This window comes from Hemitrygon akajei, chromosome 27, assembly GCF_048418815.1.
Source record: "Hemitrygon akajei chromosome 27, sHemAka1.3, whole genome shotgun sequence".
Classification (NCBI taxonomy): Eukaryota; Metazoa; Chordata; class Chondrichthyes; order Myliobatiformes; family Dasyatidae; genus Hemitrygon; species Hemitrygon akajei.
In genome coordinates, this window is record NC_133150.1 from 30,379,845 (window position 1) to 30,394,885 (window position 15,041).

The 15,041-nt window shown below is 42.0% G+C and overlaps 1 protein-coding gene across 2 annotated transcripts in view; it reads left to right on the top strand.

Moving 5' to 3' along the window:
* Positions 1-9,676: 9,676 nt before the first annotated feature.
* LOC140717222 (tyrosine-protein phosphatase non-receptor type 22-like) overlaps positions 9,677-15,041 on the top strand; it is a 114,945-nt gene continuing 109,580 nt past the window's right edge. For both annotated transcript variants that reach the window (XM_073030549.1, XM_073030550.1), the window contains exon 1: positions 9,677-9,919. In XM_073030549.1, coding sequence (XP_072886650.1) covers positions 9,830-9,919 — 90 coding nt within the window. In that variant the 5' untranslated portion in view covers positions 9,677-9,829. The remainder of the gene's footprint in view (positions 9,920-15,041) is intronic.

Genomic DNA, 15,041 nt, shown 5'->3' on the forward strand with positions numbered 1-15,041 from the left:
GAGACCACAGAAATCATGGTTATATGCTAATACTGAAAACTGTTTCCTTCTGTAATATAATTCAAGGGGTAAAGGAAAGACCAAAATTATATTTCATTGATTTCCCATGAGTGATACAGGTAATTAATGAATAATGAAAATACATTGTCTTTACCACGCTGTGAGTAGCGGCTGTCAGCCATGAGGATGGAGTGGAGGAGTGTTATATCACATACATACTGCACTTAACTAGTGACAGGCTGTTCTAATTTCCAAATTTTCATTTCAAAATCATGATTAAATCCCAATTACTGGACCTGTGAGGTAGCAGCTGTATAAGTGTATCACAGTGCCATCCAATCTTGGAAATAAGTATTAATTGCCCATACCTGTTTGCTATGAAGCCATTAGGGACCATGCAAATAATGCATGGTGGGAGTTAGTTATAGGTTAGGCAGCAGAAGGATAAGACCATAAGACAGAGGAGCAGAATTTGGCCATTTGGCCTATCAAGTCTGCTCTGCCTTTCCATGATGGCTGATTTATTTTCCCTCTCAACCCCATTCTCTTGCCTTCTCCCCATTCACACTCTTACTAATCAAGAATCTATCAACTTCCACTTTAAATATACCCAGTGACATGGCCTGCACATCCATATGTGGATTCCACAGATCCACTGGCTTCTGGCTGTGGATAGAAATATTACCTGTTCTGCAGGACAAAACAATCTAACCATAACCTGCCTAAGCTGTAATTCTAACCCAGGAAATGAGACAAAAGGTCAGGAGTTCAAACCAAATTTACATCCTAGCCCTAATTTATTTAAGTCTGTCAAATGGAAAATGCAAATCTGACCATAAGCATGAGATATAACATTTGTACAAGCCTGCTGACACTGCAAGTTGTTGTGATCTGGAAATCAGAATAAACAACTTAGAAAGAAGAATTGAATGAATATTTGTAAAGTAATATAATTGCCAGAAAATGCACATGAAATGAGGCTAATTAGTTTTGTTGTATCAGCACAGCTTTCTGGACCTCAGAATCTCTCAAAGTAATGTATTTTTTTACCTGAAGTTGCTGGCAATTGGGAAATATGAATTCCAAATTGCACACATTGAGATCTCACAGCTAGGCACATGGGCTGAATGTATTTCTTCTGTGTGATGTGATTCTAAGAGAAAGAAACTACAGTTGGTTTCTGGAGGGACAATCTGCTATTATTCTTTCTTACCAGTAGATGTTGCATTTTACATACATAATCCTTCTCACTCATTGTTGCCAAGTTTTTGCTGTGATTCAATGTTACTCCAATCTTAGTACTTTGAAAAATATGGAGCACAACTATAAAAGCATGATCTGAATAACCATAGGATTTAGGAGCAGAATTAGCCCATTCAACCCATCGAATTTGCTCCACCATTCCATCATGGCTGATTTATTATCCCTCTCAACCCCATTCTCCTGCCTTCTCCTCATAACATTTGACACACTTACTAATCAAGAACCAATCAGCCTCCACTTTAAATATACCCAAGGACTTGGCTTCCATAGTGTCTGTGGCAATTATTTACTGTCCTATGTCTTAAGAAATTCCTCATCATCTCTGTTCTAAAGGGAAGTCCTTCTATTCTGAGGTTGTGCCCTCTAGTCCTAGACAACCCCACTATAGCGAACATCCTCTCCATGTCCACTCTATCTAGTCCTTTCAATATTCAATAGATCTCAATGAGATCCCTCCTCATGACAATGCATAAATAATGAAAATAAAAGGATTTCAGGAACATAGCAATTGTAAGATTGCAAATGGCCCAAACCTTCACAGTTCCCCTTCATCCGCCACGATCATTGAACAAAAGAAAGAAATTGTAATTTACGTAGCACCTTTCCTGAACTCAAGATATCACAACTTCCTCACCTACTGAAGTACCTTTGAACTGTGGTCACTTTTAGAATGCAGCAAGAGGCATCAAACCATTTCCCTTTAGCACATGCTGACAAACAGAAATGAACTAAGGAGCAGAAAATCTGTTTTATATATGTAAAACAAGATTAATTAAAAGATGAAAATTGGGAGAAGTTCCTTGTCCATCCAAACTAGTGTCACAGGTCCTTTTTGTCCATCTGAAAAGATAGATGACACCTCATATGTAAATTCTGAACAATAATCCGTTGTTCTCTCACCTAATAAAGTCAACCTTTCTTCCCAGATTTTCAATATTTCTAACTAGTAAACATTCGTATTAAATACATGTGTATTTTTTCCAGAATTGGTCACAACATTGTCTTGGAAATTAATTTTGCATGCCTAGTGATACCAGAAGAATGTTGAGGTCTTTCAAGCTTAATTATTTCCCAGAACTTTTTACTTATGGGACAGCTTGTTACAATTATACAAGACATTGCTGAGACCGCACTTCAAAGTTCAAAGTAAATTTATTATCGAAGTACATACATGACACCATATACATTTCTGAGATTCGTTTTCTTGCGGGCGTTCACAGTCAATACAAAGAAACACGACAAAATCTATGATAGACCGTAGCCAACAAGACAGACAAACACTATTGTATAAAAGGCAATGAACTGTGCAAATACAAAAAGAGAAAAATAATAATGATAAAGAAATAAGCAATAAATTTTGAGAGCATGAGATGAAGAGACCTTGAAAGTGAGACCATAGGTTCAGTCATGGGGTGAGTGAAGTTGAGTAAACTTAGAACATAGAACATAGAATAGTACAGCACATTACAGGCCCTTTGGCCCACAATGTTGTGCCGACCTTCAAACCCTGCCTCCCATATAACCCCCCCCCCCCACCTTAAATTCCTCCATTTACCTGTCTAGTAGTCCCTTGAACTTCACTAGTGTATCTGCCTCCACCACTGACTCAGGCAGTGCAATCCACGCACCAACCACTCTCTGAGTGAAAAACCTTCCTCTAATATCCCCCTTGAACTTCCCTCCCCTTACCTTAAAGCCATGTCCTCTTGTACTGAGCAGTGGCGCCCTGGGGAAGAGGCACTGGCTGTCCACTCTGTCTATTCCTCTTAATATCTTGTACACCTCTATCATGTCTCCTCTCATCCTCCTTCTCTCCAAAGAGTAAAGCCCTAGCTCCCTTAATCTCTGATCATAATCCATACTCTCTAAACCAGGCAGCATCCTGGTAAATCTTCTCTGTACCCTTTCCAATGCTTCCACATCCTTCCTATAGAGAGGCGACCAGAACTGGACACAGTACTCCAGTGTGGCCTAACTAGAGTTTTATAGAGCTGCATCATTACATCGCGACTCTTAAACTCTATCCCTCGACTTATGAAAGCTAACACCCCATAAGCTTTTATTCCATTTGGTTCAAAAGGTTAATGGCTGAGGGATTACAACTGTTCCTGAATCTGGTAGTATAGGTCTTGAAGCTCCTGTATCTCATTCCTGATAGCAGCAGCGGAAGAGAGCATGGCCTGGGTGGTGAGGGTCCTTGTTAATGGATGCTGCTTTCCTGCAACAGTACTCTATGTAGATGTGCTCAATACTGGGGAGGGCTTTGCCCATAATTGACTGGGCTGTATCCACTACTTTTTTGTAGGCTTTTTCGCTCAAGGGCAATGGTGTTTCTATACCAGGCTTTGATGCAACCAGTCAATATGCTCTCCACCGCACAACTAAAGAAATTCATTAAAGAATTCCAATGTACAATTCCAGTCTCCTGGCTATAGGAAGGACATCATTAAGTTGGAAAGGCTGCAGAGGCCAGAAGGCTTCTGAGACTGGACAACTTGATTTAGGAGAAGAGATTGGTTTAGCAGGGATGATTTTCCACGGAGCATAGGAGGATGACAACTGACCTAATAGAAGGATATAAAATCATGAGAGACACATACAAGGTGAATGGTCACAGTCTTTTTCCCAGTGTATGGGGATCTAAAACCAGAGGGCATACATTTAAGGTAGGAGGCAAAAGACTTAGAGACCACCAGAGGAGCAATTTTTCTCACGCAGTGTGGTGAGTATTTGAAACAACTTGCCATAGGAAGTGATAAAGGGTTGAACAAATGCTGGAGGAGCTCAGCAGATCAGGCAGTGTCTATAGAAGGAAATGAATAGTTGAAGTTTCAGTCCGACATTTTCATCAGGATAGCCTTGATGAAAGGTCTTGGCCCCAAAGGTCAATTATTTATTTCTCGCCAAAGATGCTGCCTGATTTCTTCCAGCATTTTGTGCGCATTGCTCAGAATTTCCAGCATCTTGTGTCTCTCAGTTACAAGGTTGGACAGGGTGCACGAATAGGAAAGATTTAACGGCATATGGGCAAAACACAGACATGTTCAGATTCATCAGACATACATCAAAACATACAGTGAAATATGTTGAGCTACAAACAAGAGAAAATCTGCAGAGTGGGAAATCCAAAGCAACACACACACAAAATGCTGGAGGAACTCAGCAGGCCAGGCAGAATCTGCAAAATCAGCATCGCCAACATAGCATGCCCACCATGCTAGGCAGAACAATACCAAACACAGCAAGTGACAAAACCACAATAGGAAGATAAGGCCCATTTCCCCCTCCCATCCACCCATGTACATACACAGTCCTCCAAACCCCAGGGTAGACCACCTTTGGCCTCCAACCTCCAGTGGACTCAGACTCGCAGACCTTGGGCCTTTGACTCCGAATCTCGCAGATATTCGGAGTCTCAGGGCTTTGGCAATCAGGCCTTGAATTCTGGACTCTCTGATGACACCTAAGCCTTGAACAGTGCTCTCACCAACCCGTGTACTTAGGGTGTCACTGGCCCTCGTGCCTCTGGCCCACAGAGAACTCCAATCCTGGCACCCACTGACCTTGAAGGCATACGGGGCCAGCTCATTTAGTTGAAATTGAGGAATTGGCCTGAAGGATCTGTTTCTATGCTGTATAGTAGAAACTCATGGAGCTCTTCCTTTCTCTGCCTTCTGATCACATTGAGTCACTATTTCCAGTTGTTTGTTTGTTGTGTCCATCTCTGCCGAAGCTGGTGGCATCGTAGTGCTGAAAGTAATGGTCTTTGTCATCAGCTCAAGTGACCTAGGTTCAGTTCTAATCTCCAGCACTGTCGGAGGGTTTGCATGTTTGCTGTGTAACTTCATGGTTTCCCCAGAAGATCCTGTTTCCTCCCACTTCCCAAAAAGATCTTGGTTGTTAAGGTTATGTGCTTAATGTAAATTACCCATAAGACAGGTGGCTGTTGAGGGATTGGGAAAATACAGACATGTGTGAGAGAACAGGTGCAGAGGCATAAGTAGGGAAATATGATTGAGGAGATTGCTCCAAGAGCCAACATAGACTCAGTGGGCTGAAAGTCTTTATGTCATAATGAAATACATAATTTGACCATCTCCATGCTACTTTCTCATATTAACGTGGAAAAGGCAGGAAAAGCAGGAGGAATATCAGGCTGCAGCTGTGGAGAGAGAAGAAAAGTCATTATTTCATGGTGACTTCTTGGAAGAACTTAAGAGCTGAAATGCATTAAAAAGTGACTGAAAATAGGAAGGAACAAACCACATGCCGTCCAATTTCCAAGCTGATGCACGTACTCAAATATGTACACAGAGACAAAGGAAGACGCACGTATACAGTACAAAGCCACAGATACACCTGCATACGTAAAGATACAGAAATATATACAACAGTCCATGTTATAAAGTTAATAAATATAAATGGAATAAGCAAATGCACTGGTAGCATCCCAGTCTGCCAACGTATACATAGCCCATCAAATGCACAAATATGTATAAAATTTACATATACATATGCATTCACAAAGAAAAGGTGTGCACATATAAAGGAATGGATATACATATGCACTACAATACACACAGAGAAAAACACATAAAACACATGCCAATACATTATCCCCATCAGTGAGGAAATATGAGATAATGTTTTAGGTCAATGATTCTAATCAGTACTGAGGAAAATCAGAAATAAAACAAGTTGCAGAGGACAAATAAAGTTGCAAAGGAAGGTCAGGGTGGGGTTCAGAGAGGACCAAAAGGAAGGTCCGTGGTAGAGTGAAGATAGGAGAGGAGGCTGAGAGGCTCGTCAAATGGTGCAAGAACAACAACCTGAGTCTCAACGTGGACAAGACAAAAGAGATGATTGTGGACTTCAAGAAGGTACTCTTCATTGCATGTCAATGGCTCTGCTGTGAAGAGAGTGAAGAGGACAAATTTCCTTGGTGTGATCTAACGGATGATCTAACCTGGAACACAATCCCTCCTCGCTAGTCAAGAAGGCACATCATGCTCTAGACTTTCTGAGACATGCATGGCTCCCCGCCCCCATTCTAACAACTTTCTACAAGAGCACCATCGAGGGTGTCCTGTCTGGCTGCATCATTTTGTGATATGGAGGCTGCAAGGCATCAGACCACAAGAACCTAGAACGAATAGTGAAAACCACTGAGATTACTGGGGTCTCCCTTCCCCTGTTTGTGACATTTCAGAATAAGAATTGGGTTTAATATCACTGACATATACTGTGAAATTTTTTATCTTTGCAGCAGCAACACAATGCAATACATGCTAATTTAGGGAGGGGGTGGAACTGTGAATTACACTGTATATATATACATTTGTATATATACATTCAAATAGTTAAATTAAACAAGTAGTGCAAAAACAGAAATTAAAAAATGTAGTGAGTTGGTGTTCAAGGGTTCAATGTCCATTTAGGAATTGGAGGGCAGAGGGGAAGAAGCTGTTCCTGAATCGCTGAGTGTGGGCCTTCAGGCTTCTGTACCTCCTTCCTGATGGTAACAATGAGAAGAGGGCATGCCCTGAGTGCTGGGGGTCCTTAATGATGGACATCACCTTTCTCAAGCACTGGTCCTTGAAGATGTCTTGGATACTGTGGAGGCTAGTGCCCATGACAGAGCTGACTAACTGTACCACTCTCTGCAGCTCACATTTAGGGCCTAAAGCATTGTTATGGATCCTCACCAACCATCCCACAATCTCTTTGACTCACTACCATCTGGAAGGAGGTACGGGACTAGGACTGCCACACTCCTTCCCGTGGATTGTGAGATTAACGAATACCCTGCCACCACCGAGGTCTTGTCGCTAGGTCAGTGTGCTGTTAACTGTTTACATGCATTTTGAATTATATTTTATTAACTTATTTATGGTAATATTTCGGTTTATGTGCAATGTGTGTAATACGTCTTGTGGGATGAACATGGTTTCATTTGTTTGTATATGTACAGATAACAATAAACTTGAACTTGAATTACACAAGTGAAGATTATGTTGGCTGAGAATGATGAAGGCTTTTTTGGGGGGTGGGGTGCCATGGTGGTATAGTGATTAGCACAATGCAGCTTGGGGCGTCAGAGTTCAGAGTACAATTCCCACACCCTCTGTAAGATTGTACATCCAACTCATGTGTGTGGGTTTCCTCCCACAGTCCAAAGTCATACCACTAAATAGGTTAATTGATCCTGAGAATTAGAATCAGAATTTTTTATTTCTTACATTTATCTCACAACATGAGGGAGTAAAAATCTTTATGTTGCGTCTCCATCGCTACATACAAGCGATAAGGAAGGGAAATATGGGAGGATATTGCCCAAACACTAAGATTGTATTTGTAATAATTTTCTGTACATGTGTGTACAGTCAGATACACAATGTGTATTGATAAATCTGCTGGCCTGGTGAAAGAAGCTTTCCTGGAGCCTGTCGATTCTGGCCTTAATGCTGCGGTACCATTTGCCAGACAGTAACAGCTGAAACAGTTTGTGGTTGGGTTAGCTGGAGCCCCTGATGATCCACTGGGCCGTTTTTATGCACCTGCTGCTGTAAATGTCCTGAATAGTGGGAAGTTCACATCCACAGATGCGCTGGGCTGTCCGCACCACTCTCTGCAGAGCCCTGCGATTGAGGGTAATACAGTTCCCGTACCAAGTGGTGACACAGCCAGTCAGGATGCACTCGATAGTGCCCCTGTAGAAAGTCCTGAGGATTTGGGGACTCATGGCAAACTTCATCAGCCGTCTGAAGTGAAAGAGATGTTCTTGTGCTTTTTTTTGCCACACAGCCAGTATGTACCGCCCAGGTGAGATCGTCAGTGAAAGGAAATTGAAACTACTCACCCTCTCAATAGGGGCTGGCCTGCCCCCATTCCTCCTGTAATCCACAATCAGCTCCTTCGTTCTTTTCGACATTGAGGGAGAGTTTGTTTTCTTGGCACCACTGTGAGTCAGGGTGCTGACTTCCTCTCTGTAGGCTGCCTCGCCATTGTTGGAAATGAGACCGATCAATGTCGTGTCCTCTGCAAATCTGATCAGCAGATTGGAGCTGTGAATGGCAACACAGTTGTGGTTGTATAGGGAGTAGAGGAGGCGACTCAGGACACAGACCTGGGGGGTTCCGGTGTTGAGGGGCAGAGGTGAAGGTGCCCATCCTTACCGCTTGCAAATTGTAAATTGTCCTGTGGTTAGGCTAGTGTTAAATGAATGGGTGGTTGTTCGTTGGGCCAAAAGGACCTGCTCCATGCGTTATCTCTAAGTAAATAAAATAACTGACAGCTCAATATACTGAGATAAACACAAATACACATGAGTCAGTCGTTCAAATTCAAAATGTGCATCCTTATAACTTTCATTTATATAGCTCATTCAATATGGCAAAATAAGCAAAATCATTATTGAACAAATATCGACATAGAACTGGACAAAAAAAATAAATAAAAGGGCAAGTAAAAGGAAATGTTTTGCCCTAAAAGATGAAGAATAATTGAGGAAAACAGATTTAGAAATAATATTCTGGAGATTAAGGTAATCAAGAAAAGCATGTGAACTTGATGACTATTGGAGGAGCACAGATAGTTGATGGGGTTATCATGCTACATAAAGACGTGAAAGTATGGAGGAGTTTGAAAAGCAAGGCATTGCTTAGCCAAGGTCAGCAAGCAGATGGATGAAGGAGACTTGGTGTGGGTTCAGACAAGAGCAACAAAGTTTTAAGTTCAAGTTTAATTGTCATTCAACCATACGCATGAACACAGCTAAACGAAACATCCAGGGTCACGGTGCAAAACACAGTACATACAGTCACACTCAGCACATATAGTGACAGGGAAAAAAAATAACATTATCACAAGTCCCTGAAGTAAAGTTTGATTGTGCGTGGGATGTTGTCCTGGTGGCTGCAGTTTGTAGAAAGTTTTGAATGACCTCCAGTTTGTAGGAAATAATCCAAGGGAGGTTGACCAAGAGTGTGTTGGAAATTTCATCTAGAGTCACGGTTGGACTGCAGCAAGGATGGAGTCGGGCAGACATTAATCATTTAAGCATATATGCGGATCCGTACACAGACAAACACTTGGGTAGAGTCCCATAGGAGGAAATAATACGGTATGTAAATCACTCAAATAGAAAAAAAAACGCGGTGCAACTTTATACTGTTAGTTATCTTAGAAATCGAGTAGTCTACAATATCCTAGTTATGCTTAAATTTTATAAATAGAATATCCTAGTTATGCTTAATTTCTTTAGAATGAAGTAAAACTTCTGGGGAACAGAAAGTTAAATTGAAAAAAAAAGTTTGTAAAATTGTTTGTTAAGCCGGCTGAGCGAGAAGGAACCCCGGGGACGCTAGGACCCGGAGGGCGTGTATCTATTTTCCCCTCTCTGACCAAAGCAACAATGACTGCTGATTTCCCTTAAGACGCTTCATGCCTTCGTTAAAACCGCAGGCATGCAGCGCCGAGTCCTGCCCTTCTGGCCAGTTGAGATCACAACCTTTGTCATGTCCTGCGCCGACCAGCGAGATCTGCCGGCAGTTTCCCAGTTTTCAGCATGGACCAAAAAACTGCCTTGCTGAAATTCCTCAGAGAAGTTCAGTGCAAGAAATCCACCAAGGACGAGAATATTGCTGGGGAATTTCAGGTAAGAGCGTTGTTGAAACTAGTCTGAAACTCGTGTAACAGCCGCCGAGACGCAAGCAACAGTCGTGAAAGTTTCTAGAAGAAAACAACTTTCGAGCACTTAAAGAAAGGGGTCAACAGGTCGGGAGACTTTGAATCTCTCTCTCTGATGATCTGGACTTGGGGCTCCTGTACTTCAAGAGCCTTCATCGTCAGTAATGCGGAGGGGTATTAGGACGTAAAGTTAAATCCTTCCCCCCCCCCCCCCCCCCCATCAATAGGGCAAATGACCAAAAGTTTGGTCGGAAAGCCGGGATTATAGAGCTTTCACAAAGAAGAGAGAAACGCAGGAAGGTAGACCGCGAATTCCAGAGTTTCGGATGCCGACAGCTGAAGGCAAAACCATCAAATAAGCAGGAGTTAAATGCCGGGTTAACTTGGGGGCTCGGGGAAATTGCTCTGGATTTGAAGCCGGCATTTATCCCGCAGTCGGCGCCACTGAAGTAGTTTTTCGGAGATACTTGTATTGCCGCTGGTGTGATCTTGCTGTGTATAAATTGGCTGCATAAACTTTGTATAAACTTTGTTTGCAACTGTGCTGCTTTCCCCCTGACGAGTTATCTTGACAGGATTGGACAGGAAGGAAGTTCTACCTTCTGGACCAAAGAACTCGGGGGTCTACTAGAAATATTTCAGTAATTGAGGTAGCTGTGCCTAATTGTTTTCTGGGACACTGTCGGTAATTGTAGGGAGTCTCAGAGGCATATTGACGTTAGTAAGGAGATGCAGTGCATGTAGTAATTTCCAGCAGGTAAAACAGCAAGTTTATATTTACAGGGATTCACAGGATTTTCAGGGAACCCTGGGAGAATGTCAGTATTTTCATTGGATCTCTAGGAATGGGTATACTTGTATGTGTACTTTAAGCTTCTGAAAAATTCCACCTTTTTAAAAATGGGATAGTTTTCCAGAAAGTCCTGAAAGACCCACAACTGTAGAGAAACTTGGGAAAATGTTCCTTTTCCATTCAGCAAAAAAACCTTGCATTCAGATGAAGACTATTCTAACCCTCTTAAACAGGATATTTCGTAGGTGGTAATTTAGTATTTCCACGTACCCATAAATAAATCACATGACATTCTAAAATGACCATCCTTGGGGGAATAGTGGATATTTTTGAAAGGTACTCGTGTATTTTTGGTAAATATTTGGCACGATGTGATTGCAGGCGGGCTGCTGTCTAACTGGTTCGAACCGGATATCACGATCAATTGTAAAACTAGAGGAATAACATGGTCTGGCCAAGAATGTAGAGAATCCAACTTTGCAAAAATATCCTTCACACCCTCCCTTAAAGTATTTTGTTAAGTGCATGTCTGTCTGTATGTGTGTGTATCTTGTATCACCCATGGTCATACAGTCTTACACAAAGAAGGAGACTGTTCAGGCCATCATGCCTGTGTTGTCTCTTTGATCGAGATGTTCAATTAATTATTTTTTTCCTTTTTTGCTGGGCAGTTATCTTTACAGTTAATTTCTGTAAGAAAAACTCTGCTTGCAGCAAAGCCATTTGGCATTTTTCTGTTCACTCTGAACACGTGTAATGCAGCGCAGGAACAGGCCCTTCGGCCCATCAGGTTTGTGCCGACCAAGATGCCAGTCTAAACTAATTCTACCTGCCTGCACCTGATCCATATCATTGCCTGTCAAGATGCCTCTTAAACACCAGTGAAATTTAAGAGACTACATGACAGGTATATGGAGGAATTTAAGGTGGGGGGGATATATGGGAGGCAGGGTTTAAGGGTCGGCACAACATTGTGGGCCAAAGGGCCTGTACTGTGCTGTACTATTCTATGTTCTAAACGTTGCTAGCATGCACATGCTTCCATGCTTCCAGCACCATTTCTGGTAGTGCGTTTCCAGGCATGCTCCTCTCTCTGTCTTTTTAACATAAAAACTTATCTCACAAATCCTCTTTTACCCACCCCCCATCATTTCCTTCATCACCATATGGGGGGGGGGGGTGGAAACTACCGCATAGAATCAAAATTGGCTGCAGAGACTTGTGGGCTTAGTCAGCTCCATCGTGGCCACAGACTTCCGTAGTGTCCAGGACATCTCCAGTGAGCGATGCCTCAGGTTGGCGGTGTCTATCATTAAGGACCCCCATCTCCCAGGACGTGCCACCTTCTCATTGCTACCATCAGGAAGGAGGTGCAGAAACCTGAAGGCACACACTCAGTGATTCAGGAACGGCTTCTTTCCCTCTGCAATCCGATTTCTGAATGGACATTGAACCCAATGAACACTACCTCACTACTTTTTTAAAAATGTTATCTTTGCACTACTTATTTACATATTTGACATACATATTGTACTTCAGTTTTTTTTCCTCATTATGTGTTGCAAAGTACTGCTGCTACAAAGACAATAAATTTCATGATGTATGCCGGTGATATTAAATCTGATTCTGATTAAACTTTGCCCCTCTCACCTTAGACCTAGCCCCTCTAGTATTTGAATTTTGGGCCTGAGCTTGTGACCATTTCCCCTATCTATGCTCATAATTTTACATACTTCCATCAGGTTACCCCTCAGCTTTCCACACTCTGGACACAACAATCCTGGCCTACAGTATGGCAAGGGGACATGTTCCTGCACCGATTCTTTCTAAATGTTGTTTGATTAATCAGAGTTTCCTCTTCCAATCTAACAAAACCTTCACTCATCATTCCCCATCCCCTTTTCCCTCTCTCACCTCATCTCCTTGCCTGCCCATCGCTTCCTTCTGCTGCTCCTGGCCCCTTTTCTTTCTTCCATGGCCTTCTGTCCTCTCCTATCAGATTTCCCCTTCTCCAGCCTTGTATCTCTTTCACTAATCAACTTCTCAGCTTGTTACTTCATTCCCGTGCCCCCCAACCCCTGGTTTCACCTATTACTTTTTGTTTCTCTGTCCCCTCCCTCCAACTTTTAACTCTACTCATCTTTTTTTCTCCAGTCCTTCCGAAGGGTCTTGGCCCGAAACATCGACTGTACTTTTTTCCTTGTATACTGTTGGGCCTGTTGCGTTCCTCCAGCATTTTGTGTGTGTTGCTTGAATTTCCAGCATCTGCAGATTTTTTTCTTCATTGGCTAAGGACTATCATGTTCAGTTCTGGGCACTGCATCTCAGGAAGAATTTGTTGGCTTTTGAAGAGATTCACCAGAGGTTTTTAGATGTTTTGTTATGTCCTTGGTTTGTATTCATCTGACATACGGGAGATGGAGGTGTTTATTAAAGGATTCAATGCAGTAGATGTAGACCTCGAAACTGGAAGCCTTGAATACAATCAAATGAGCGTTGTACATTTTCAGCATGAGTGGGAGTTGAAATGAAGCCCGAGTTTGGGCCCAGATGAAGCTTCTGGTGTGATTGGGACACAGGGAGAAGAAAACTGGGACTATGACGTGGTCAGGGAAGGGTGAAAGGGGGATCAGGGATGGTGCCTTCGATGTAGGGATGAAGGCCCATAACTGCTGACTGCCTGAGGATTGATGGGCAAGAGCACGAGGTAAATGAAAGTGATAATTTGGTGATTGAAGGCAACACCAAGCGCACCAGGGGAATGTGGGATCAATTGACCAGGAGAGGCAGATGTGCAGGGGTCTGCAAGTTTGGTCAACAATGTCCTAAGAGATTTTGTTCATTGCCTCTTCATATTTTGTAAAAATTTAGTGGCTCCCTGTACTTCTTGGTCCACTTTTAAGCTTCCTTCTCTCAATTCAGTTCTGTTATTTCTGTAATTATTTCTTACAATTTTGACCTGTATCAGAATTGACATTTATGAAAAATAAATTCAATTTACCATTAGTTCTACAAGGTTATGCAACTGAGGTAACTACTTCTTTTCACTGAACCCTGTGACTTTTAGCATTAGTTTGATTTTAATCACCCATTAGTGGTTTAAGCTGCCTAGGCCACAAGCTCTGGAATTCACACCTTCAACTTTCTGCCTGTCTTTTTTAAGGATAAAATCTAAGCTTTTCAACAGTTCTCTACATCTACCCGGTGAAACTCTTTACTAACGTTAAAGATCTCTGTTTTATCCCTTCTCTGGAAAAGAATAATCACACTCTGCCCTGAGAGTTGGTTTTATTTATTTCTTATTAATCTTAACTGCAATTTTTCCAATACTTCAATGTAGTTTGTTTCTTTTTACAGTTTCTGTTATTTTATACAAAATATATGTAACATAGGCCTATTAGCTATAATAAGTTCAATGATACAAACAGTAAAAATGTTTAGTATTTTGATTTGGGATAACTTTATCATTAAGAAAGCATCGCTTTGCATATCTGCGACTCTATTAAATTCAACTAGTATCACCCAGTGATCCCTCACTTGCACTGGGGAGTTACACCAGGAGCACAACTTGGAAGGATGATAATCACATTTTGATACCAGCTGTCCAGGCCTTTGTCCTCACTAAAATTTTGTCCCCTCTGCTTTTGAAATGGGGAAAATTAACCAGTCATTATGGAATAAACTTGGGTTCTTGGATCATCTGCCTCTTATCACCTTCCAAACACCACCTTCCAGGCTCCCTATCAAATTCCCCTCACGCATTTCACCTTTCACCTCTACTTTTAGTATGACCTGTACTTCTAGTCTCACCAAACCACAGTGGAAAAAGCCTGCTTGCATTTACCCTGTCTATACCTCTCATAATTTTGTATACCTCTATCAAATCTCCCCTCACTATTCTCTGTTGCTCCAGGGAATGAAGTCCAGACTTATTCAACATTTCCCAATACTATCACTCAGGTCCTCCAATCCTAGGCACACCCTTGTAAATTTTCAATTTTATTTATTTTGTTCCTGTAGGCAAGTGCCCAAGCTGCACGTAATGCTGTAAATTCAGCCTCGCCAATACCTTATACAACTTCAACATAACGTCCCAACTCCTGTACTCAGTTCTTTGATTTATGAAGGCTAATGTCCCAAAAGCTTACTTTATGACCCCATCTACTTGTGATACCACTTTCAAGGAATTGTGGATCTGTATTCCCAGTTCCCCCCGTCCTAAAACACCCCTCAATGCCATACTGTGTAAGTCCTACCCTGTTTTGTCTTCCCAAAGTGTAACACCTCACATTTGCCT